Source organism: Phascolarctos cinereus, unplaced genomic scaffold, assembly GCF_003287225.1.
Source record: "Phascolarctos cinereus isolate Bilbo 61053 unplaced genomic scaffold, phaCin_HiC Scaffold_726;HRSCAF=1367, whole genome shotgun sequence".
Classification (NCBI taxonomy): domain Eukaryota; kingdom Metazoa; phylum Chordata; class Mammalia; order Diprotodontia; family Phascolarctidae; genus Phascolarctos; species Phascolarctos cinereus.
Window position 1 is genome coordinate 117268813 of NW_027556098.1, and position 27292 is coordinate 117296104.

General features: G+C 41.4%; 1 protein-coding gene across 1 annotated transcript in view; it reads left to right on the forward strand.

Moving 5' to 3' along the window:
- Positions 1–27292, forward strand: part of KALRN (kalirin RhoGEF kinase) — a 709132-nt gene that overhangs the window by 449546 nt on the left and 232294 nt on the right. Inside the window, 2 exon segments of the mRNA XM_078146745.1 lie at positions 527–757; positions 20539–20661. Of these exon segments, the coding sequence (XP_078002871.1) occupies positions 527–757; positions 20539–20661 (354 nt within the window).

Below are 27292 nucleotides of genomic sequence, written 5' to 3' on the forward strand. Positions count from 1 at the left end.
GAACAAGGGGTTCTGAGAGGCAGAGAAGAAGAGGGAATGCATCATAGGCATAGGTACCTTAGGTGCAGAGGCTCAGAGAGGAGAAATGGGAGTCCCATGTGTGAGGAATGGCAAGGAGACCAGTTTGGCAAGACCATAGAATATGGGAAGCGCAATAATGTGTAATAAGATTGGAAAGATTGTTTGAGGCCAAGTTGTAAAGGACTTTAAAAGTTAAAACAAAGGAACTCATATTAGATCCTAATAACAATTGGGAACCATGGGAATTTATTGACTGGGAAGTGATAGAGCTGCCTTTCAGGAAAATCATTTTGACATATGGAGGATGGGTTGGAGTATGGAGGGAGGGAGGCCAATTATTTTTAGTCAAATCCCCCTGTACCCCCCCCATACTTCCCCTCTCCTTTAGCTCCCCTGCATCTGCAGCCTTAGCTGGGATTCTCATGCTGCCATTGTCTTGGACTGGTTTTCTCTTGGAGCACTTTCTCAGCCTGAGTCTAGAACATACCCCATTTTCTTCTTGCAGGTCAGCCAGGATGGCAAAGCCTTGCTGGATGTATTGCAGCGGCCCCTGAGTCCTGGCAACTCGGAGTCCCTGACAGCCACTGCCAATTACTCCAAAGCTGTGCACCAGGTCCTGGATGTCGTCCATGAGGTGCTGCACCACCAGCGAAGGCTTGAGAGCGTCTGGCAGCACCGGAAGGTCCGCCTGCACCAGCGGCTGCAGCTCTGCGTCTTCCAGCAGGATGTGCAGCAGGTAAAGTCTCTTCTCCTTGTCTCTGTCTCCCCTCATCCTCTTCTGTAAAGCAATTCATTCCCTTTCCAAAAATCAGTCCAATTTATTCAGCATGCAAAGAAAAAAAGAGAGGTGGTCTTTTGTGCACGTATGGAATGAAATCAGTTCCTGGTTTCTGAGTGATGGACACAACTATAATATCTGTTATGAGAACTATTCCCTTCCCATCTGGAAGAGAAATGAAGTGATTAAATAGGTAATGACATCTTACAGTGGATCACTATCTGAAGTCTTGGGTTCAAATCCCCCCCTGGAACTTATAGAAGCATAGGACTTTTAGAGCTGAGTGGAACCTGAAAGGTCCTTTAGTTCAATCCATCTCATTTTACAGATAAGTAAATTGAGGCCACTAAAAGTATTATGAGTTTGCCACAGTTGACAGACCAAAGGAAGGTTCCTCAGACAGCCAGGGCACCCTTGGGAAACACCAAAACAAGGTCATACCTGTCTGCCCTCGGGGAGTTTAGCCACTTATCCATTCCAAAATATGGTCACCTAGGATTATAAGATTTAGCACTCAAAAGGGCCTTAGAGATGGTACATTTAGAGTTGGGAGGTTCCTAAGAGGTAATGAGGTCCAACACCTTCGTTTAACAGATGAGAACTGACGATAGGAAAGGTTAAATTATGTTCCCAGAATTCTATAGCTACTGAGTGTCTGAGACCAAATTAGAACCCAACTCATATTGACTTCAAGTCCATCATGCTTTCCACAATCCAGTGCCTCATTTTTTTCTCTTTTAAAGGGATTTTTAACCTAGGATCTATGAACTTAATATTTTTTGATACTTTATTTCAATGTAATTAATTTCCTTTGCAATTCTGTGTATTTTATTTTATGCATTTAAGCACATGATTCCTAGAAGGAGCCCATAGGCTTCACCAGTCTGTCAAAGGGGACTATGACACAAACAAAGCTAAGAATTCTCTCTTTATTGTTATATCTTTAAAACAGCATTGAAAGATAGGTAGAGGGGCAGCTAGGTGGCACAGTTCAAATCCAGCCTCAGACACTTGACACTCACTAGCCTTGTGACCCTGGGCAAGTCACTTAACCCCAATTGCCCCACCAAAAAGCAAAAAAAAAAAAAAAAGCATGTAGAGAACTCTGTGAAGGATTGTAGGGACAGAGGATTGGGCAATCCTTATAAAAGAAGTCAGATAAATTCACATGATCATAAGGGAAGCTTGGCCAGAGACACCAAGAGAGGTAAAAGCCTTCTTGTGAATCATGAGTAAACCAGTCAAAGTGGGATGATAGACTGATTTGGCAGGAACAGTATTTCATGCTAAGGTGTCAAGGGTGAGGAGGCTTGGAATGTCCTGGGGAGGGCCTTTCAAGGCCAGCATGATGGGGGTAAAGAAAGGAGGGGACTCTAGAACTTTTAGCAAGGGCATTTGGGAGCAGTGGATTTGATGGTGGAGTCCTCTGGACAAGTCTTGGCTTGGAGACCTAGAACTTAAACCTATATGCTTGCCTAGAATATATTGCAAAGGCAGAAATAATTTTTGGATTAGCTGTTATGTGCTATTTGGGCATTCTGATACTGCTGGAGATAATGCAGGACTGGCAGAGCCAGTTTGTACTGGTTCACAAGAGCCAATCGCTAAATTTTCAGTTTGAGTATTCACACTTTGGAAATTGGCTAATGCCTGGAAATTAGGGCTTAATTTATTGCTTTATTGATTGTCTAGACTTGCTAAAGTCATAGAGAATAATGTTAATAATGCAGATTAAACCTCAAAGTGTATCATGCATCCTTTTATTTTTTTGGAGGGTGCTAGTTGTTAAACGTTTACCAATACATCCTTACAGATTTGAAATGGATTTTTAAAATAATACTAATGCTAGCTTACATTTACAAAAACTTTTAAGGTTTGCAAAGGGCTTTATATACATCTCATTTGATCCTCACAACAGTTCTGTGAGATAGATGTTAATATTAACATTAATGTTAATATTAACATTCCCATTTTATAGATGGGAAAACTAAGGCTTAAAGAGACTAAGTGAGGTGCTTGGGTTCATATGGTAAAGAAATGCCTGAGTCTAGATCCTCAACATTGGTTCTAAGATGCTGGCAAGGAGCAGCCAGCTTTTGGACTGAGTTTTGGCCTTGATGGGAAATTGGGGATCGATATGTATGTGTCCTTTTCAGACAGATTGAAGGGAGGGAGGGCTATGAACAAAACAGGAGGGAGAACAGGAAACCTGTCCTGCTGGCTATGGCATCCTTTGCTTGGGGTTTATAATGCAAAATTTATGTCCCATTAACAGCTGTGTTTTCTGAAGGGCTGGTTTCCATAGAATTTTCTTTGCTGCTTATCTCTCCTGGCTGGTGAAGGATTGGAGAGAAATCACAAGCTTCACGAGAGGAGTGTCCCCTTGGCCCCTTGTGAGCACCTTCTGGGAAAGGGGGAGAAGCTAATGAATCATTTCTCTACTCTTACCATATGGAGTACTCCAGATGAATTTATCATCATTGAGCAAAGGCGGCTGTGATTTAGACACAGCGAGAAGCGAACCATGTGGGGGACAAACAAGAAGGAGTTATGGTTCCAATGAATTCTCCAGGCTGGGGACAACCCAGACTCCTTTGCATCCTCTCTTTCCCCTTCTCTCCCATGGCCTTTGAATGAATGAAAAAAGTGCTTAGGTACACCAGATGCTGTGTTATAAGCAGGTGATTTACAAAGAGAGAGGTCACAAGGTAGCTGGTGGAAAAGTGGTTGGTGAATGGATGGCCAGGGAGTAAAGCGAAGTTTAGCTTGGACTGGATTGAAAGAGTGGCCCACAGTAAGTGTTTAGCAATCAGGACTACAAGGGCTCTAGGGTGGGAGGTCAGGACCTGAAAGGGTTAAGTGTTCCTGGGTATGGTCTCTAATCCAAGTAACAAAATGGCTGAACTGAAGACGTGAGGAGTAATGTCTCTCTCTGTTTCATTCCGCATTAACCCACCAGTGCATAAAATGCTGGACTTAGAATAGGGAAGAAGACAGTAGTCACTTAATACATCGTTGATTTATAGATTGATTCTTTTCTCCCTCTTGCTCCTCCGTTCACTCATCAATCATCAGATGTTTATTGAAAGCCTACTATGTGCGATGAAGGCCCTGTGCTGGGAGCTTCTGAGAAACAATGAGCATTGTCCTGTCCTTAACGCCAATGAATGAGGAGATTTATTCATTCAGTACCTATTGATGCCCTAAAGTGGGCCCTACAGGGACAGAGAAAAATAAGATGCAGTCCCTAAGATAAAAAAAAAAGCCACCCACTGCTTGACATTGTTAAAATCTAGTTAAATAGCGTAGCAATTAAACTCAGTCTGAGAGGAGATCACTTAGACTACACCTATAGACAGAGAGAATACAGGTAAGAAGAAAAAAAAGGTACATGGGGGTAAGGGGTTAGGGAGGGAGGGATAACATTTGCAAGGGGAAAATAGCAGAGCCAAAGACACCAAGAGAGGTAAAAGCCTTTTAGGTGAATAATGAGTAAACCAGTTAAACTGGGGTGATAGATTGGTTTGGCAGAAACAGTATTTCATGCTTGGGTGTCAAGGGTGAGGAGGCTTGGAATGTCCTAGGGAGGACCTTTCACGGCCAGCATGACGGATGTCTTTGGGTGGGAGAGACCCTATACATATATGATTGGGGGGAGGCCTCCTTTCTTCCAAGCAGAAAATATTCCTACCCCAAATGGCAGGAGCTACTTGAATGATGGTGGCGATGGAAGGCATTTTAGTGAGCACTGATGATTTTCTATTCTACAACAGATCTGTTGATATGAAGGCCATGTTCCTCATATTACAACCATATCATCACTTGCTTCATTCAGTTTTTGTGAAGCTACTCTCAACTGAGAAATTATATCTTTCATTTATCATGTCAAATCTTGCTTACCAATAAGTACCTGAAAATGGTTTAAGATAGATAAAAAAAAAAGAAAGAAAAGAAAACTGTTTCAAGGTAAACCTCTGTTTAGTAGATACAGGGAATGGTAACTATAATTTTGTTAATGGAGTGAATTTTTTTTTTTGCATTGTAAAATAGAATTCTTTGCTTCGTATGATAAAGTGTTAAGATAATGGAGCTGTTCTGGAGGAATGATGGCAAGAATAAAGATATAATGCCTCTCTGAAAGCTTGATCATTCAGGTTTAAAACTCTTCATCATTTTTAACAACAAAAACATTTATTGAGTGTCTGCTCTATGGAGGGCTAGGAATACAAAGTGGGAGGCACTAACAGCTTGAAATTAGAGGTTGTTGATTTTGTTTTTCAGTTGAGTCCAACTCTGCATGACCTCTTTGGTGTTTTCTTGGCAAAGATACTAGAGCAGTTTGCCATTTCTTTCTCCAGTTCATTTTACAGATGAGGAAACTGAGGCAAACAAGGTTAAGTGACTTGCCTGGAGTCACATAGCTAGTAAGTGTCTGAGGCTGGATTTGAACTAAGGAAGAAGAATTTTTTTGATTCCAGACTTGGTACGCCACCTAGAGGGCCACGTGGAATTAGACAACATGAGTTCAAATCCCAGCTCTGCTCCTTTCTTCCTGGGACAAGTCCCTTCATCTTTCTGAGCCTCAGTTTCCTTGTTGTAGAATGAGTCAACCAGCTGGCCTCTGAGGGCCTTTTCTAGCTCTGAATCTGTGATCCTCAGTAGGCAATCGTTTCTGCCCTCTAGAGGCTTACAACCTAGCTGGAGAAAAAAGACATGCTCATGAAAATTCTAGACTGAAAACCCTCATGTATGCTTCTGTTTCCCCTTTTGTCATACAACTGCCACACAATTCGGATTTGTGACTTCATGAGTCTAGAGCAACTCTTCTTAAGCTGTGGATCACGACCCCAGATGGCCAAATCTGGCCACAGTAAAAGGTTTCTGAATGTGCAACAGCCAAAAATTAATTAAAAATCAAATGCATAATGAATCTGAGGTGCTGCTAGCAGCTCTTGCCCATGTTGCATCGCACAACTTCACTGCAGCCTGGGTTCTAAACACAAAGCATGTGCACTTTGCACTGTGCATGCTCCCATCCCACGCAGTATGCGGAAGGCTGCCAAAAAGTAAAAAGGGGTAGCAAGTGGAAAAAGTTTAAGAAGCCCTGGTCTAGAGAACTCCCAATGAGAAAATTCACTCAGCCATGGCAGGTCAGTGTTTCTTTGGCTACTTACACACTTAGTGGGTTGGCTTGGGGCACCAGGAGGTTCCTAGGATGCTAGATCTAGAGAGGAAATAAATGGAGGGACTTCATAAGCCATCTAGCCCAACCTTCTATTTTACAGATGAAGAAACCGAGGCCCCAGGAGGTTAAATGCCTTGTCTGGGATCACAATGCTATTGTGTTATGATCCTTGACATGCAGGCTGTAAAGCACTCCATGTACCACACTTTCGCCCTCTGTCCATTATGCTCTGGTGCTTCAAGCATTGAATCTGGAGTCAAGGAGACCTGAGTTCAAATCCCTCCTCAGACACTTACTAGCTGTGTGACCTTGGAAAAAGTCTTAAATTTCAATCCCACCTCAGACACTTACTAGTTGTGTGACCCTGGGCAAGCCTACCTCAGTTTCCTCAACTGTAAAATGGAGATAATAATAGTACCTACCTCCCAGTTCTGTTGTGAGGATCAAATGTGGTAATGCTTGTAAAGTGGCACATAGTAGGCACTTAATAGAGGCTTGTTTCCTTCCTTTCTTCAAATAGTAATAAATTTACTAGAGCCCCTCCCAAGTGTCCTCATCAATCATATTCGGTCACATACATTTTTATAGCCATAATTAATATATCTTAGCATGAAGTCAAAAGAACAAAATTTACTGACCATTTGCTATAGTCAAGGCACAATGCGAGTCACTGGGAATATAATCAGTCAATAAACATTTTTTAAGTACCTACTATGTACCAGGCACTGTGCAAAGATGAGGAGGCATGAGGAGGGAGGGTTTCAAACCTGGGTGATGAGCAGAAAGACAGTATCATGAACGAGATTTGGAAATTCAGCTGGGACTGGGTAGTCAGTTTCGGATAGGGAAAAAGATCATAGGATCCCAGATTTACATCTGTAAGAGATTTTGTGAGTCAACTGGTCAAAGAGTTAAGAAAGTGGTCCAAGGTCAAGAAACTAATAAATAGTAGAGCCAGGGCTGGAGTCCAGTTTTTCTGACCACATTCAGTGGGTTTTTCCCCCATGCAATCTGCTGCAGGTGTCAGAGATGCTATAGAAAAGGAAAAAAAATACTTTTTCCTCCACCCACCTAAAGACTCATGTTGGACAAAATCTTGGCTCATGTACAGGGGAGGATAAATGTAGTCTGGTTTGGGCAAAAGGCAGACATCTGGCGTCCTCTGAAAGAGAGACAGCATCCACAGAATCTGGGAGAGAAAGCCACTCTCCTTTAGCACAGGAGACTTGTCTTGTAGCTGCAACTGAGTTTTCAGCTGAGCCCTCTAAGAAAAAAAAATGCCCTTCTCCCACCTTACTGAAGACATTCATTTTGATCAGACTTGTTCCAGAGAGGGGTAGAAATTGAGCTGCTGGTAATTGGGCATTTGAAGTGAAGCATGCATGCGCTCCAGTTGTGGTACAGTAGGGATTTGAGATATATTAGCCAGTTTATGAGCCATCCTCTGTCGGTGCTGAATCTCCGTGTGATGTGAAATGAGGCAGAAATCATTATTGGATGGTAAACTCCCTTACACATCACATATACTTAAGGAGTTAGCAGACAAACATTCATTTTATAGAGTGCCTCAGAATTATTATTTTCTCAGTAGGGAGCTTCTGATTATTATTTTTAACAATAATAATAATTTTAACACATCACTCACTTCAATATAAGTCAAATTCTGCCACACTTAAGGACTAAGAGAGTTAGAACCACGAATTTTAGGATCGTAGATTGAGGGCTGGAAGGGGCCTTAGTGATCATTTAGTCCAGCCCCTTTATTTTGAAGATCGACAAAATGAGGCCCAGAGAAGTTAGCTGATTTGCTCCAGGTCATATAGCTAGAGAGAGGGAGAGTAGGGTTTCAAACATAGGTCCTATGACCATAGGCCCAGCATTCTTTGTACTGTACTCTAGTGCCCTCAAAACTATGAGTTAGATGGAATCTAACTTCTCCATTGGGGTGTTGAGGGAGCTCAGTGGATAGAGCACTGGGCTTGGAATGAGGAAGAGTCATCTTTATGAGTTCAAATCTGGCCTCAAACACTATCTGTGTGATCTTGGGCAAGTCACTTGACCCTGTTTGCCTCCGTTTCCTCGTCTGTAATATGAGCTGGAGAATGAAATGGCCAACCACTTCAGTTTCTTTGCAAGAAAACCCCAAATAGGGTCACAAAGTATAGGACATGACAGAAAAGTGACTGAACAACAACAAAAGTGCCTGATCCATCCACGTCCTGTGTGAAGAACCATATGGCATTTCCTGGTATGAAGAAGGAGGAGGAGTCTTTAGTAAGTGTCTTCAGATACATGAACTTGAAGGAATACAAGAGACGCTGAGTATTTTCCATCATTTCCTTCATACACCTGGAAAGCTTAAGTTTGGCCCTGCTTGGAGAAGGAGGTAGAGGAAGGAGGAACAGCCCTTCTTTCAGAGGATGAGTTGTGTCAGTTATGCACAGGGAGAGCAGCCATTGGCAAGCTAAGTGACCCTCTGCCATTGAGAATGTTTATGGAGAATTTCCCTCTTTGAGATCTGACGACCTGTGGGCCCACAGAAAAGAATTATGGATGAACTGTTATAGACCTCTAGAGTTGTGCTTAGGGATGATATGAAAGCAAACCAATTAAATTAGAAACTTTATCAATTCCAAGACCCAAAATGAAGAGCCAAGGTGATATAATACATTATGTATTTTAGTACATGTTCATTTTGCTTAAGCTCCCTCTTAAGGAGCCATTTGTGCTAGACCTTCAAAGTAGATACTACAAAATATTGGTGGCAGAAGAATCTGGGGGAAAGTGTCTTTCCTAGAATTGTGGGATCTCAGAGTTAATCCAGTCTAACATATTCAAATAGGAATGACTTCTACAATGTCTCTGATAGTGGACCATTTAGCCTCTGCTTGAAGAAATCCAGTGATGGAGAGCTCACTACATTAGGAAGCTTTGTTTTGCTTTTAAAATGTTGAGTTGATATGGCCATCTTGGGAATCTACATAGAAGAAGGACTTGTGATCTTATGGAGTTGGTTTTAGTGTCTTAAAATGAACATGTGAACTGAATGTGAAATCACCAATCCAGGAAAAATTTGGCATGGCATACTTATAGTGAATCCATATTGGTTCTTAGTGATCACCATGTTCTTTTTTAAATACTCACAAATCTGCATTTTAAAAATCAATTCAGTCTTACATTTGAGTTAACATTTCATAGTCAATAGAGTACTATACATGGAATCAGGAAGACTTGGGATCAGATCTCATCTCTAATACTTATTAGCTGTGGCCCTAGCAGGACATTTCAGTTCAGTGTACTTTAGACAGCTTTCTAGGACTTACCTACTAAATCATAGATATGATGAAATCTATATTATTGGAGGGAATTTCCATACTAGAAATTCCCCCATACTGATGAGATCACTGATTGTTCTCCAGTTAGAATTCTGTTAAGGATCAGTGTCAGTTTCCCAGTCCATACTCCATGAAATTCTTCCTTTTCCTTTTTGAAAATTAAGACAGCATTTGAAGACTGACCTGACTTCCTTCTTCTAAGATAGTTCCTATTCTGTATGGCTTCTCAAAGATGACTGATAGTTAACTGTCACAATTATCTTCTGTCTTACTCCTATCATTAGGTAAGGACAGGGCCTCAGGTTGGACTGCCTTAGACAGGGTTCTTCAAACCAAGCCTTTTTTAAAAATGTATTTTATCAATTTATTTTATTTATCAACAATCACTTCCATATGCTTTTGAGTTTAAAAATTTTCTCCCCTTTCCTCCTCACCACCCTCCCCAAGATGGTGCACAATCTGATATATGCTATACATTTACATTCCTATTAAACATATTTTCCCATTAGTGAAGTTGTAAATACAAATTCTCACTAGCGTTTTGCTTTTGACCACCACATCCCTCAGTCATCCCTTTCCCTTTTCTTCCCCTTTAGCCTTACTGCTTCTTCCCTCCCTTCTGTTCCTCCCTCCCTTTTCTTTCCCCTTTTCCCTCCTACTGCTATAGGGCAAGTTAGATTTCTATACCTAACTGATTATGTTATTCCCTTCTTGAGCCAAATCTGATGAGAGTAAGGTTCAAACGATGCTCACCCCCCTCCCTTCTTTCCTTCTGCTGTAATAGGATTTTGTGTCTTTTCCGGTAATGTAATTTACCCTTGTCTGCCTCCTTCTTTCTCAGTACATTTTCTAAGATCAGACTAATCCACTTACTTGGATCCATTTAACCCACTTGATTAGATTTTTTTTTTATCATTACATCAAAGTCAACTAACATCCACCCCCTTTATGTATACTCCTTTAACATGGTATAATAGCAATATAGTTCTCAAGAGATGCAAGTGTCATCTTCCCTTGTAGGGATGTAAACAGTCCACCCTTATTAACAACATATTGTATCTTTCTGTCCCATTTACCTTTTCATGTCTTTCTTGAATCTTATATTTGAAGATCAAATTTTTTGTTGAGCTCTGGTCTCTTTGTCAGGAAGGCTTGGAAGTCCCCTATTTCATTGAATATCCATTTCCTTCCTTGAAAAGTCATGCTCATTTTTGCAGGGTAGCTGATTCTTGGCTGTAATCCAAGGTCCTTTGCTTTACAGAGTATCATGTTCCATGCCCTGCGGTCTTTTAATGTAGAAGCTGCAAGGTCCTGTGTAATCCTGACTATGATTCCGTGATACTTAAATTGTTTCTTTCTGGCTGCTTGCAGCACCTCCTCTTTCATCTGGTAATTTTGGAATTTTGCTATTATATTCCTTGGCGTTGTCAATTTGGGATCTCTTTGGGGTGGTGACTGCTGTATTCTTTCTATGGTTATTTTACCTTCTGGTTCTAGGACTTTGGGGCAGTTTTCCTTTTTGATTTCCTGTCCAGGCTTTTTTTCATCATGATTTTCAGGTAGTCCAATAATTTTTTAAATTGTCTCTCCTGGATCGATTTTCCAGGTTGGTTGTCCTCTTCAGAATTTCTGTCTTGATCTTCACTCTTCTCATAATATGAATCTACGGTATTTTTCTTTTTACTCATGGGGTTTCTTTATTCCCTGGCCTTTAAAGAGACTGAGCTCGCCTGCTGGGGAACAGAGGCACTGACCCAAGCTTCTTGTGTTGGGGGCCTAGGTCTTGGTCACTGGCTTTGTGTGCTGGGGCCTCTTATGTTGGCAATTGGAGGCTGTAGAGTTCTGGCAGCTTACCTCGTGTAGGGCTGGAATCAGCAAGGCTGGAACTTTCAGGCAGTTCTAGGTTGCCTGCTTTTCCTTTCCTTTAGCTTTCTTCAGCTTCTTTTAGATGGGTGCTGCAGGGTGTTTATCTGCCTGGGGCCCCTTGCAGTGCTGTCTCCCTTGTTTCTGCTAATGCACTGGGAGATTCCTTTGTGGTAGAGTGCTGAGGTACCTGGTGGTTTTCTGAGCTAGTTTCCATCGGTTCCCTCTGCCCTTACTGGGGCACTCAGAGGTCCTGGTGTTGGTGTTTGTTTGCCCGCTGCACCACCTGGGCTTCAGGACCTCTTCCTGGTTGACAGTTGGAGGTTCTGACAGCTTACCTGGTGTTGGGCTGGAATCAGCAAGGCTCGGACTTTAGGAAGATTTTAGGTTGCTTTCTTCAGCTCCTTTCAGATGAAGGCTGCAGGGTGCTTATCCACCTGGGGCCCTTTGTAGTGCTGCTTCAATTATTTTTGCTGAGGCACTGGAAGACCCGTTTGCTGGGCTGCTGCACTGCTGTTCCCCGTCTTTCTTCTAGTTTGGCTGTTCCAGGGTTTTTGTTTTTTTTTTTCCTGGAGTAATTTTTTCTGGGTTTTCAAAGGTTGATAGGGGAGAGTGAGAGCAAGTACCTTTTTACTCCGCCATCTTGCTCCCAGAAGCCCAAACCAAGCCTTTTCACAAACTCTTGACCTTCCAGTGATTTTGCCAAGATAATGGAACCCCAGAAGCATTCTTTTCTAGAAGTGGGTTGGGTAAATTGGAGCTGATACGTTTGATTTTGGTTATATTATTAAACATAGAAAATACAGCCAATAGAAAAGAAAGAAATAATCAGCAGGAGCTAACATGGGTACACTATGCTGAATTAACAGGAAACTAAACTCATTTCTTTTGGTTAAGTTATTAGACCAGCAGATCAGGAGGGTGCTATTAGACATAATGTATCTTGATTTTATCAAGCCATTAATAAAGTCTCTCATCAAACCATTGAAGATCTATGGGAAATGTGAGCTTTATTATTCTACAGGTAGCTGGATTTCCAGGTGGCTTAAAAAACACATGTAAAGAGATAATTAATGTCACTCTAAAAGGAGGCCTATTGCAGAGTTCCAGTAAACATTGCCCTTGGCTCTGTCCTGTTCAACAATCTTATCAGTGACTTGTAAAGGCACAAAAAGCATAGTTATCAAACTTGCAGATGGTACAAAGCTGGGAGGGATAATTAATACAAAAGATGAAAGAACCAGGATTAAAAAATGTTTCAGCAGGCTGAAACAAGGGAGATAAAATTTGATGAGTCTAGAAATGTAAAGTCTTGCATTGGGCTTTAAAAATAATCAGTGGAATAAGTGCAAAATGTACGTACCTTGCTGGTCAGCTGTTCATGAAAAATTTCTGTGCATTTTCGTTGAACGGTTTAATATAAGCAAGTAGTATGATGTAGTAGCTAAAAAAGGTACTGCAGTATTTAGGCTGACTTGCTGAAATAGACGTCTCACAGGAAGGAGGGTAATTCTACTGTAATAATAACAATAATGTCACATTTACATAGCAAAGCTCTCTTCTGCCAATAACCCACATCTGATCCCCTTTTCCCATTCATCAACCTTCTTGGCCTCTCTGAAGTATCTGGTGCTGTGGGCCAGCCTCACCTCCTGGGTACTCTTTCCTCTGTGGACTTTTGTATTACTGCTCTGTCTTGATTCTTCTGCTACCTATTCAGCTACTCCCTCTTAGTCTCCTTCATTCTAAGTGTATCGTACAAAGACTATTCATTAGCTTCACTTTACAGATAAGGATACTGAGGCTCTGAGGGACTGGGATGTGGCCATAGTCCACGCAGCCGAGGCGGTATCAGAGGGAGTATTCCAACCCAAGTCTCTTGTTGCCAAGTCCAGCCCTCTTTTCATTAGGACTTCTTGAACTTTTTCCATTCCTGACCTCTTTTTGCCCGAGAAATTCATTTAATGAATGTATATGTATGGTAAAAACACTGCAGTCCATAACATACAATAGTCTCGAATCTGAACTGAGGTGTTTCTGGCAGTGTTTGTTGGCACTGAGTGTCCCGAGGGCAAGGTGTGCATGTTGTGCATTCAGAACCAAGGTTGCCGTGAAGTCGCATGATGCAACACGGGCAAACGCTGCCAGAAACACCTCGGATTCATTACATGTTTGATTTTGATTTAATTTTTGGTCTTTGCCTGTTCAGAAACCTCTTACTGTTGCAAAAATTTTCGCAACGCCCACATTCCGTCATGTGACCCAATATGGGATTGGGACCCATCGTTTAAGAAGCGCTGTATTAGGTCATGTTGCCTTTTGAAGTACTCTGAACTAGTCCGATGATACAGACTGGGCTATTGATGGACTGCTGCAGATTGAGTTCTGAGCAAGGCTACCAGAATGGTTAAAAGCTCTAGAAGTTATGTGGTATCTCCATACAGTGGTGGAATGGTGGAAAGAATAAAAAATGTGTAGCCTGCAAAGAAAAGATTTGCAGGGATGGGGAACCTGCAACCTTGAGGCCGCATGTAGCTTTCTAGGTCCTTGGGTGCGGCCCTTTGACTGAATCCAAGTTTTACAGAACAAATCCTTTTATTAAAGGGGTTTGTTCTGTGCAGTTTGGATTCAGTCAAAGGGCCACACTTGAGGATTTAGAGGGCCTCATGTGGCCTGGAGGCCGCAGGTTCCCTAGCCCTGAAAGACTTAGGGAGAGACATGTTAGCTATCCTTTAATTTTTGAAGGAAAAAAGATCAGACTTAACGCTCTGCAGCTCCAGAGGAAAGAACGAGAGCCAGGAGATGGAAGTTACTACTGGGGGAAAGACTTTAGCTCGATATAGGGATAGATACTGGACCTATTTGGTGTATGTACCAGGATATCAAGATATACAGTGGCTAATAGCATTCTCCTGATTTAACAATCTAAAATTTTGAGTGGTTTGGGCACTCATTAATGAGAAAACTCTCTCTATTAATGCAGGCCATCATTCTCACTATAATTTACACTTTTGGTTTGATTGACCTTAGGGTTAGAGGTTGTCTAGGGTCACACCCATCGGTACGTGTCCAACACGAGCCCAGGTCTTCCTGGTTCTACACCTGCCTGTCATTATAACCTGGAAGTTTAATCATTGGAAGTGTTTGAGCCAAAACTAGAGGACTATTTGTCAGTGATGTGATAGAAAGGATTCCTATGGTAGAAGCTCCTGCAGACAATTGGGCCCTAACCCTAAATGCATACTCTAGCCCTAACCGTAATCCTAACCCAAACTATGCTGTATCCTGCTAAATATCTAAATTCTCCACCATCTAAGTGTTATCCTCTATATCTTCGGCCTGGTGGCAATAGGTGGCTCAGGTGATGGGGAATGGGAACCAGGGAGAAGGGGGAACCAGGATTGGGAAGAGCAAGACACAGGGAGGAAGAGGAGGGGACATCTTAAGTTTATAGATTATAACAAATAAGGATTTTTGTTAATAAGAAGTTTTGTGGAATGGTTAAAAAGTAATGCTATAGACTCAGGAATAGAAAATGCTACTCTGAGGTTTCCTTCAAGCTTTAAGGTTCTTTGTTATTTAAAAGAGCCAAGAAACTTGGAAGCACAGGCTGCAACTGATCTTGTCCCATTAATTCAGCGCCTCTATTCAAAGACTCTTAATAAGTCTCATAAAATAAATTTGTGTTTGCTTCTCCTCAGAAGACAAAAAGGCCTGGCTTCTCCCCTGAAAAGAATTCCTTCTTGATTATACCCTTGTTTGATTCAAGACAATTACATGAGTGGAGATGGGGGTGATTAGGGAATTATGGCTAATGATTATTAGATTGGCCTCCAAATCAAGTTCATGGTTGTGAGTGCCTGTGTCTTGTGGGAAGAGGCTGTTTTATTTAGGGTTGAAAGTTTTATCAGTTGAAGTAATAGAGGAGACTAAGATAGGGACGTTAAGTTCTTACTGTAATGTGCCAGGCATTGTGCTAAAAGCTGGGGATAAAAATATAAAGACAAAACAAAAAGCTTATGTTTTATTGGAGGGAAACAATAGATGCCTAAACAAGACAGTTAATTTCCTGGTGCCTCAGTTTCCTCACCTATAAAGTGAGGGTGTTGAAATAAATCTAGGAGACATATTTGGACTAGGTAACTTCTGAGATCCCTTCTAGTTCTCAGTCTGCAGTCCTATCAAGGTTTGCCTGGGTTTGGAATTAGAAAACCTAAAATTGAATACCACTTTCAACATTACGATATTGAACAAGTCACTGAACTTTCAGTCATATCAGTCATTCAAGCACCTACTATGTGCTAGGCAATGGGAATACAAATATAAAAATGACACAGCCCCTGCCCTCAGGAGGTTTACATTCTGCTGTGGGGATAAAACACGTTTGCAGAAAAGTAAATGTGGGCGATATACACAAAATAAATACAGAACAATTGACTGGCGTTTACAGGGGGGAGATATCAGAGGGCATTAACAACTGAAGAAATCAGGAAAGGCCCCTTTGAAGAGGTGGGCTTGAACTGAGCTTCAGAGAGCTATAGAAGTTCCCAGAGGTGGAGGTGAGAAGGAAGAGCTTTCTTTTTTTTAAGTAATTGGGGGGGTGGTGTTAAGTGACTTGCCCAGGGTCACACAGCTACTAAGTGTCAAGTGTCTGAGGTCACATTTGAACTCAGGTCCGTCCTCCTGACTCCAAGAGCCAGGGCTCTATCCACTGCACCACCTAGCTGCCACCTAAGGAAGAGCTTTCCAAGCACATGGGACAGGCAGCCTGTGCAAAAGCACAGAGATAGGCCAGTTTGACTGGAAGGTAGATTATATGGGGGGAGGGAGAGGTGATACATAATCAGCCTGGAAAGACAGGCTGTGACTATATTGTAAAAAGCTTCAAATGCTAAACATTTATCCTAAAGGCTTCAGGGAACCCCTGGTGATGCCAAATTGACATTTCTAAAGCATAGGAATAGCCATGCCACTCCTTTGCTCAGGAAACCTCAATGACTCCCCATTTTCCTTAGGATAGAAACAAACCTGGAAATGTAAATTGGGGCCAGATTGGGAAGAGATTTAAATGTAATACTAAGGAGTCCGCATTCCCTATTGAGACAATAGAGAGATATTGAACTAAGTAGTGGAAAGATATGGGCACACCCGGGCTATAGAAATATCAGTTTGGCACCTCTGTGGAAAACAGATTGGAGAGGGGAGAGACTGGAAGCAAGGTGAATGGAATGTCATCTCCTTGAGGGCACCGGGACTGTTTCCTTGTTATCATGGTAGCCCCAGACTCATCATAATGCCTGCCACATGGTAAGCACTTAAGAAACACTTGTTGACTGATTAATTGGAATAGGCAAGACTCAGCAATGGATTGGGTCCAGGGTATGAATCAGAGCAAGGAGTCCAGGCTGACATCAAAGTTTCCAATATGGGGGGCTGCTGATGGCTGCCACAGAAATAAGGAAGGTGGGAGGGGGGTATTGGCTTAGGTGGGGATGAGAATGAGTTCTGTTCGGATATGTTGAGTTTAAGGGACATTTAGGTGGGGATGTCATCTCTAAAATGGGTCCACTACTCTGCCTCACAAGGTTTGATGCATAAAGAGCTTTGCAAATTACAAAGCTCTATAGAAATGTCAGTTCTTATGCTATACCTGCCATGCCAGCTTAGTTCCAGTCAGCAAGTAAACCTGAACACCCAGCCTTATTGCTTCTAATCGGAGAGTAAAATCATTCTTCCCCAGCATGGGAAGTCTGAGCTCTTCCAAAGAGCAATGGGTCTGTCACCTGGAGAACAACCTTTTAAGGGAGAGAAGGCAGCAGGAGATTAAGCAGCATAGCCTGGGAAGCTGGTAATTGTTCTGACTTCTGGGAAGCATGAGTGAGGTGTTCCTGACAAGGCTTAGTAGGCCACAGTTAAGACAATTCACCAATGTCATAGACCAAGGGTGGGGAACCGACAGCCTCAAGGCCATATGTGGCCCTCTGACTGAATCCAAACTCCACAGAACAAATGGCCTTGAGACAATTAGAATTCTAGATATTCCCAAAGATTTGTTCTGTGAAGTTTGGATCAGTCAAAGGGCTGCAGCTGAGAACCTAGAGGGCCATATGTGGCCTTGAGGCCATAGGGTCCCCACCCCCCTATCATAGAAAGATAGGGAAACATATCTTATAACTTTGTTTGCTAAAGAAACTAAGGAAAATATCATGAAGGGGTTTTGTTGTTGTTGTTGTTGTTGTTTTTGTTTTGGGGTTGTTTTTTTTTTAGGCAATAGGGGTTAAGTGACTTGCCTAGAATCACACAGCTAGTAAGTGTGAAGTGTTTGGTCTGGATTTGAACTCAGGTCCTCCTGACTTCAGGGCCAGTGCTCTATCCACTGCACCACCTAGCTGCCCCATAAAGTTTAATTTACCTTATTGTCCATTTACTTTTTTTTTAGCATATTTTGTTTATATATTTTCTTTAATTCCAAATTTACTCCTTCTCACTCTCTTACCTATTCTTTATAACAAAGAATAAAAAAGAAAGAGGGAAAAAAAAAAGCAGGTCAGTTTTTGACAGTTCCACACCCAAAGTGTCCCATCTCTGCAGAGAAGAGAGTGGGGTACATTTTCTCATCTCTTCCTCAGAGACAAGCTTAATCATCATAATTACACATTGTCCAGTCTTTTCTCCTTCTTCCATTTTCATTGTTGTCATCGTGTATACTGTTTTCAGCCTACTTCACTCTGCATCAGTTCTTATATATCTTCGAGTGCTTCTCTGAATTCTTCATAAGCATCATTTCTCCCAGGGCAGTTTCTTTGGTTATTTCCCAGTCAACAGGCATTCATTTTGCTTCCAGTTCTTTGCTAAGCACTGCTATGAATATTTTGGTTGATTCAGGGCCCTTCTTTCAAGAAGACTGGTGACCTTCTTGGTATGTATGCCTAGCAGTTGGATCTCTGGGTCAAAGGGATCCGTTTACTTTTATTAATTGTTGTGGTTTCAGCCTTCTTGAGGCTTCCTTTCTCTATTTCCCTGAAAGATAAGAAAGTTAGAAATGGACTGTCAGAAGTTATTTTATTCTAGTCTCTGCCTCTGAGCTTTTCTCCAAGCCCATATCTTTTGAGAAAGTTCTAGGGTGAAGGGGAAATAGATGGATTGTCTTCTCCTAAAGACCTAAAGAGAAAGGAAAATTCCCAACTTCTTTTATCCCTCGTGTCTCATATCCGTCACTATCTACTCCTATTCGGTGAGTGACTCTATGTGTATGTACTTGGGGGATTGATGGTTTTGGTTTGGGGCTGCCATGTCATTGTTACCTCTTTAAACTTGCAGATCATTAAAACTTCTGGATCGTTAACCACATGAAAAAATTCAGCCATGCCTCCCTGACCCTGGATTCAGACCTTAGATTTTTTTTTTGAACCTGCATAAAGCCTTATTCTTATCCCTTCCTCCCCCTTAAATTCAGCCCATTTTCCTAGCCTTTTAAGATCTTGTTGTATCCTGACTGACATTCATCATATTAGCAAAGTTTTACCAGTTTGGTGACATCGACACATTAATAATGTGGGCATCCACTTAACTACTGTCTCCTAGCCAATAACTATCTTGTCTTCAAAAATATTTAATAGGGATAAAGGATGAAGCCCTCTTACTTTCAACTATTTCAAGTATCTCCCTCCCTCACAACCATAGCCCACCTGTGTCTCTCTATTTTCTTCAGAACATAAAGACAAACAAATGTTCCTGTAGTAACTTCAGAAAGAAACTATTCAAACTTACCTAGCATTCTTAAGTGTAATCTCCCTTAAAATGGATAAAGCTAAATTGCACAAGTCAAGAAAAGAGCCCCTTTCCCGGACAAACTTGCTGAAATTTCGTTTCAAGGTACCTTAGAAAAACATTGAGTCTTTTAAAATATCTATTTAAATTTAAGCAAGTATCAAAGGTGATAAAAGATATGCACAACTCAATGACCCATGGTGGTAAAAATTTATCCTCAAAGTTTTCTAGCCCTAAAAGGTTAAGATCTAACTCATTTACTAATGGGGGCAGGAAAGTAAAGGCATGGAAAGAGGAAGTCAAGTCTCTAGATTTTTTTTAAAATAAGGATTAGTCATGAGGGCATACAAAGAACAAAGGTGCCAAAATTCATTCATGATCTGAATTTTTTACTTAATTTAATTCTTCTGTGCCAGTTTTCAGACTCTGAAGGTTTACTAAAAGGCTTATCTTTAACTCAGGGCTTTGTTGTTCAGTACTTCATATATTTGGAAATGGGAATGGCAAACCACTCCAGCATCTCTGCCAAGAAAACCCCAAATGGGGTCATGAAAAGTCTGACACAATTGAAATGTCTGAATAACAACAACAACAAACAACTTCATATGTTGGAATGTCTTACATGTAAGATGGGTTCATAGGTAATTAGTGGAGAGCTAGAATAGACCCAAACACAAACTACCAGAGTAATTTCCTAAATCACAGGTATTATCTTGTCATTCTCTTATTAAAAAATCTTTAGGGGCTCTCTATTCCCTGTTGGATAAAATATAAACTCCTCACTCTGACATCTAAGGCCCTCTATAATTTAATTCCCATTTATTTTTCTATCTTTTGTTTCATGTAGCATAGCACTTTTTCTTAATTTCATGTAGTATTCCATAAGACCATAGATTGGAAGCTAGAAGGGACAGTAGAGGTCATTGAGTCCAGCCCTTCATTTTACAGATGGTGAAACTGAGGTTCAGAGTGGTTCCTCATTTGCCCAGGGTCACTAGGTAGAGAGATAGACTGATGGTCAAGTATGGAATATACTTACTCCTCATCTCTGTTTCTTAAGATACGGAGCTCTTCCTTCTCTCGCATCAAAGAAATTACTTTGTTTATTCTTCGCTTTGTCTGTGTATTACCCTTAGAAGAATATCAGCTCCTTGAGGGCAGGATTTTGTCATTGAATCCCCAGTGCCTGGCAGGGTGCCTTACACCAGGGATTCTTAACTTTTTTGTATTTCATGAACCCATTTGACAGTCTGATGAAGCTTATGTACTCCTACTTGGATAATATTTTTAAATGCGTAAAATAAAATACATAGGATTAAAGGGAAACCAATTATATTAAAGTAAAGATGTAGCTTTTTCCTCATTGAACTACATGGGCTCAATAAAATCTATCCTTGGAGAGGTCTGTAGAACACAAATTAAAGTCCCTGACTTAAACACATTAGGTGCTTAATTAACATTTGTTAATTTAATTGAATTGACTTAAAGATAAGATAAAACCACTTGGTTAGGGATTGATGCTCTTTTCCCTCCATTAGCCATTTCACAATGAGAAATAATTGTAGATGTCCTTCTTTTATCATCAGGTGTTGGACTGGATCGAAAACCACGGTGAGGCCTTTCTCAGCAAACACACAGGTGTTGGGAAGTCCCTGCATCGAGCCCGGGCCCTGCAGAAGAGACATGATGACTTTGAAGAAGTTGCTCAGGTGAGGAGTGATATGGGTAAGGGGAGACATGGCCAACATTTGGATTTTCACATCTCTCTCTCCTCTTTTCTTCCTCTTTCGATCTCTCTCACTGTAAGCCTTTGGCTTTGGGGAATGGTGGGATGTCCATAGTCTCTGAGAGAATCTTGGCATCTTGGACTCTCTGCCTTCCTCTATGAGTGAAGGAGGCTTACTTCTACCCTTGTGTCACTAGGGAATTGTCTTTAAAGGGGATACTGGCAAGATGGACCGAAAATACAGGCAGTAGCCCTCTGCACTAGAGAGTGTTAATGCCTGACTGTGAGCACCTGGGTCATCTGTGGGTGACTGACTCAAACTTCATTTTCCTCTTTCTCCTTTCTCTTCCTCTTCTTCCTCCTCTTTCTCCTCACCAGCATCATGATCATCATCCCTATCATCACTATTACCATCATCACCATCATTTCATCATCAGGACAGGTCTCGTATATAGAGGCCTCCAGAAGGGTTCCCAAACAGCCAACATTACCTGCCAATCATTCTGCCATCGGAAATTCATTCTTGTACCTCAAAAACTTTTCATCTTTTCTATGAAATACTTTTGAAAAAGATTATACCTTCATTCATCATCGAGTAATACCTTAAAATTAATAACAAGACTTAAGTACTTGAAAAGGGAATCTGCTAGGGATACATCTGACACCACCATCCTGTTTAAATTTAACATTGAGATGAAATGAGGCACTGGAAATACATTGAATAGTTTTAATAGATTTGTTTAGTCCTAACATAGGAAGTATACGCAACAAGAATAAAGTAGCACTTAGCTTGGGTAATCAGGCCCCCTTTGTCTCTTTATGGAGATACACCTGGTCAACAGAGAAGAGTACGGTGACTCAAGTGGTCTCAAGTCATTCACCAGATCTGAAGGGCCCATATTCCATGTAGTCTTTTTATGACACACCTTGAGTGACTAGGAAGCTTTGTCTAGGGAGATTAAGCTTGAACCTTGCCCCACTCCTGTGCTAATCAAGTTCCAGCTTTGTTGTCTTTAAGGGGAAAAACTAGTCTAACCCATGTTGGGTGGAGGGGGAAACCTTGGTAGGTATTGATCTTATCTGGGGATCATGGTTCATAGATCTAGGATTGGAAGGTACCTCAAGGATCATCTAGTACCCCCTGGAAACTGAACCCTAGAAAGATGAACTGCCCAATTACCCAAGGTCATACAGGTAGTAAGTAACAGAGTTGGGATTTGAACTCAGATTCTCAGATTCAAATCCAATGTTCTTTCCCTTTTGCCAAACGAAAGACCATTCACAAAGGAGGAAAGCAAAGGCAAGCTTTACTTATATTACAGTTTTGTCTAAGGTTCAGTTCCCACGTGTGGGGCTAACTGAGGCGTTGTATGGCTCATCGGTTCTGCTCATCTGGCCTGGACAGAGGGCTCGCAGACTGAGACAGATTGAAAAATTGTTATGATAATTCATGTAGAGATGAGAAGGAAAGGATTTGGATTTACGATTTTATTGTTATGGGCAACTCTAACTAGGGCTACCAGCTGAGGCCCAGGAAGATGAAGTGACTTGCCCATTGTCATGCACTGCCAGAGAAGAAGAGCCGCAATGCCTCAGAGCATGTTATCTACTGTTGGTAGATATAGATAGTAGACCTGTTTTACAGATGAGAAAACTGAGACCCATAGGAAAAAAAGTGACTTTCCTAGGGTCATGTGGCTCATATGTGGTAGAACCAAGATCTGAGCCCAAGTCTTTGGATTCCAAATCCAGTGTTCTTCCATGCTTCTTTCCTGACTGTTTCCTTTTAAGGCAGGTGGAGTGGACTAAGAATTTAAGCAGGGGTTGACATTTTCTTTGACAATGGAATGGGAAAATATTCCCTCTACTAGTACAGCTTGGCACATTTTCTGCAATTTAAAGTCATGGTATGATGGAGGACTGAGAAATTAGGTCAATTACCTAGAATCACACAGCCAGTATGTGTTAGAGGTGGGACTCTGAACCTAGGTCTTCCTGGCTTTGAGGCTGGCTCTCTATCCACTATTCCATACTGCCTCTCAATTCTTTATGCATTGAGATTAATTAAATTATAAATCAGTACTCAGTAAATTGATTACTTACTACGTATGTGAACTGTGGGTAAGTCACTTAACTGTTTGCCTCAGTTTCCTCTTCTGTAATGGGAAGGAAATGGCAAACCACTCCAGTATCTTTGTCAAGCAAACCCCAAATGGGGTTACAAAGAGTCAGGCATAACTAAACAGCAACAACAAAAAATTAGTTAATTGTATTGATGTTCAGTAGATAACTAACTTATAGTGTTGTGTGGCTGTGAATCTCGGAATATTGTGGCTCCTGAGGAATTAAAAATGAGCTGCACCAGGGGCTAATGGAAAGGCACATGCTGTGTGTAAGCTGCAACAGATAACCATAAGGAACTTTGAAGAGCTATAATAAAATATATCATCGTTGGAATGCATGAGCCAAAACAGAAAGTGGTCTGGCCATGGGACGAGAGTAAGAGATAACAGATGGACAGCCCAAGTGTTCCAATGGTATCATCACAGTGTAAGGGGAAAGGAGGTAAAGCCCCCCGCACCTTAGATGAACACACTCATAGAAGGGCATGAACAAGACAAACTCAGGATGGACAGGCATGGATGATTCATGAGGTGCATGGCTGCAGATAACTTTCAAATCAGTGAGAGAATAGATCCATTTGAGTAAGTAGTTGAGATTGCTATCCAATGTTAAATTCTTAATGAGACATGTATTAATAATAGTAATGACAACAACAGTAATAATTCAGATAATCCCTCTCCCACCTGCTCCCTGGGACTGCAATTCCTTTAACCAGCAACGCTTCTCATCCTACAATTAAAGATAAAATGCTAAAAATATAAAAAATAACCTCTGACAGAAGCAGCATGGCTGATCTCAGATCCTTCCCTGAGACCAGGCTTTGATAAAGGGAGGGCAGACTAAAGGGGGAAAAAAGGAAGGTGTCTGAATGTGGGAGGGAATAGTAATCAAAGGAGGGGGAAAGGGCCACAGAAAGAAGGGGTTTCCTTTTCTTTACGATTTTGCTCAGCTTCAGACCCACCTGCAAATGAGACCATGACTAGTGCTGATGGAGACACAGTTCCTTCTGCTTGTGCAGCCTGGTTTGGCTCAGAGGAGGAATATATCGTTTTGAAGGATTGAGGGCTCTCTGGGACTTCCTCTGAGGTCAGTAGTTTGAGCAAAGATTTCTCTTCTGAAAAGGAGGATGGCAGATGTGGGCAGCAGAAAATGGAGTCAGCGAAAGATCAGAAATACATCACCTCTCAAGGCCTTCTTATAAATATGCCTCCTGGGTAGATAGATCTTGCAGACTGGAAATAAATCCCCCATCTTTACTTCATTGTAGAAAATTGCTTTCTGTTGTCTCCCTTCACTTTGGGGGATTCTGAAGGCAGTTAGTGAATGTATAGCAGGGTGGTTCAGCTGCATGGATTTCTTAGGTGGCATCAAGGGACTGTCCTTGAGTCAAGTAAAAGGGAGACAGGCTGGGAATATCAATCTGTCATAGGCATTCTTTGGTGTGTTTAACACGATCATCATCCTCAGACAGAGACAAATGGGAGACATCCAGATGGAGAATTTTTGGGGGGGGTTGTTTGCAGAATAACCAGAATGTTTGTTAGAACTAGAAGGGACCTCAGAGAGCATTTTCTTCAGCTCCCTCATTTTACAGATAAGGGAAGTGACTTGTTCATTGCCACACATTTTCAGAGGAAAAATATCATGCCTCAGAGCATATTATCTAATATAGAAAGGACCTAGTCTCTCATTTTACAAATGAAGAAACTGAGACCCATAGCGAAGAAATTACTTTCTCAGAGACATATGGCTAGTATGTGGCAAAGCCAAAACTTGAGCCCAATTCTTTGGACTTCAAGTCCAGTGTTCTTCCATGCTTTTTTCTGGACTCTTTCCTTTTTAAGGCAATTGGAAGGGACTAGGAATATAAGCAGAGATTTACAATTTTTCTTAATTTTAATTTAATTTTTATTTAAGGTTCCATTCTCTCCCTTCCTCTCCAACCATTGAGAAAGAAAGAAATACAATACCCATTATACACATACGGTCATGTGAAACACATTTCTGCATTAGCCATATTTCTGGGGGAGGGGGGAAGCAAGAAAAATAAAGAAGGGGAAAATATGCTTTAGTCTGTACTCTGAGTCCATCAGTTCTCTCTCTGGGATTAGATAGCATTTTATATCTGCGTCCTTTGGAGTTGGGGTGGATTATTAGATTGAGCAGAGTTGCTAGTCTTCCACAGTTGATTTTCCTCACACTACAGTTTGTTATTGTATGGATTATTTGATTTTGCCCACTTTACTTTGTATCAGTTAATATAAATCTTCCAAAGTTTTTCTGAAGCCATCCCCTTCTTCATTTCTTATAACACAATAGTGCACCTTCGCATTCTTATACAACAAGTGTGCACTGAACACTGAGATGAAAAAAGAACTTTGAATTTGTCATCTCACCTGTCTTCTCTGTGGACTGTTCTTGTGAGGTTTTCCCTCAGAAAGCCATTTGGGTATTACTCTTGTGTAGTTATAGTATTGATGGCAATAGGATGTATTCTCTGGACCCTAGAAGGGTATTCTCAATTCCTTGGTTTCCTTATTCAGTTTTTGTCTCCCAAGTGGTCAGAGCGCAAAGAGAAATCCTTCCATTAAAACTGATAGAGTCACTACAATCCCTGGGGAACTTCTTATGTGAAATCTTGGGTTGTAAGGACTTTGTCCAAAAGAGGGAATCATGGGTGACTTTTTGAGTTGTTAAACACATCAGGAGGCTCTACCCAGGATGGTGAGGATGTTTCACTGAAGTTACTTTTGACTTTAGAAGGGCTCAGTTGTTATTACTATATGTTTTCATTGGTTCATGATAAGAATGGTTCATATTTTTAGCCTTGTGAGGGGGAGGGAGAGTAGATTAGTATTTTTAACCTTGCGGGGGGAGAGGGAGTAGATTAGTGTTTTCCCATGTCAATAGAAGCCCTGTGTCTCCTGTCCATATTTCCCTACTATTTAGCACCAAACTCTCCTCTAAATGTATGAGTTGAGGAAGCAGAGAAAGATGAAGAAAGGAAGGTGGCAGGTGGCTAAATCACAGTAGGAAGACACACCAGGAAAAGAAACAACCCAGGGACAAAGCTTTTGTATCCTAATGTGATTTATTGAAGGACACTCTTTCTAGCCAACCAAGGCCTCAGGAAGTATGGAAATAAGAGATGCTATACAAGTATTCAGGTTTGTGTCTTGGAATGGGCTTCTGCCAATGGAATGGTCAACCACCTGTGTTGTCAGACTATCTCTTGGGGATGCACGGACAAAGATGGTTCCCTAATCTTCTATTTATTTTTTATAATTTTAAGTTCCCTTCTAGAGGTACATGAGATGTTCAAGGAGAACAAGAACCTCCAGTGTGAGAGCTTGCTGAGCCCTTTTCAGGGCTGTTCATCCACTTTTGGTGTCTACTTTTACCCAACTCTCACCTGTGGCTCCAAAAAGCTGTAGCATGCACAGTGGTCACACCTCAATAAATCATCTCAGTAAATGAGTTAAACCAGGTTGTGGGTAACTGATAGGCCTCAAACCTGTCAGTGAGTTAGGGGGATGTCTACCCCAAACATGTGAAGATTTCCATAAGCAGTATGGGCAGATGGGAACAATTAAGGCCACTGAAGCAGGCACTGTGGAACACTTAGAGCTTGATCAGACACTGAAGACACCACAGTCACCTGCTGCATCCTGGACCATCACCAGTCATGTTGACTTTTGTCTTGCCACTGGACTTCAATGACTCTGGAGGAGAGAGTAAGACTGATGACGCTGTTCAATTCTGCCTCACTTAAATTCAATTCACAAGCAAGTCATCCCCCATGTTGTTATTGGTCCTCTTTGAGAATGAAGGATAAACAACAACAACAACAACAACAACAACAACATCCCCTTTAGGGACATGTGTGTGTTAATGATGTTTCCAGTTTTCTTCCTTTCCTTTCCTCCCTGGAGTTCTAGGGCAGTAATTGGTGTGTAAAGCAAGGTTTTACCTCTTCTCTCCTTTCAGATTTGGGATTTGTTATCCCTGCTCCTGCTTCTACCCTTTGGGATCTCCAAACATGGAATCTATTTGAAAGGATGAAGAAAGGAGTAAAAGCTAGGGGGAGAGTCTGATTCACTCCATGACTGATTTTACAAAGTTCTCGTAGAGATAGGATCCCACTTGCATGCTCTCAACTGGATTCTGAACAAGCTTAGCAGAGCCCATGACTCATCCCTCCCCAGACAGCTGTGGCTGTATGGATAAAGGACTTCATTGCAAAACAAACAAGCGTGTCATTAAGTTTGTTCACAAATGGACTTAACTCTTAATTCTCCTGAGCCAGTCTCCAGACTCTAGAAAACATGTATGGAAGGAAGGTTGTGATTAATAGGCCAATATTCACGTTAGGCTTTGAGTCAGTCCTTGTCTTTTGAAATAGCTAACATCTATGAGATAGATCAACAGGCTAACCCAGAGGGGTTAGAGGCATCAGGTACTGAAGTCCCTAGTTCAGTTGGGTCGGGCCA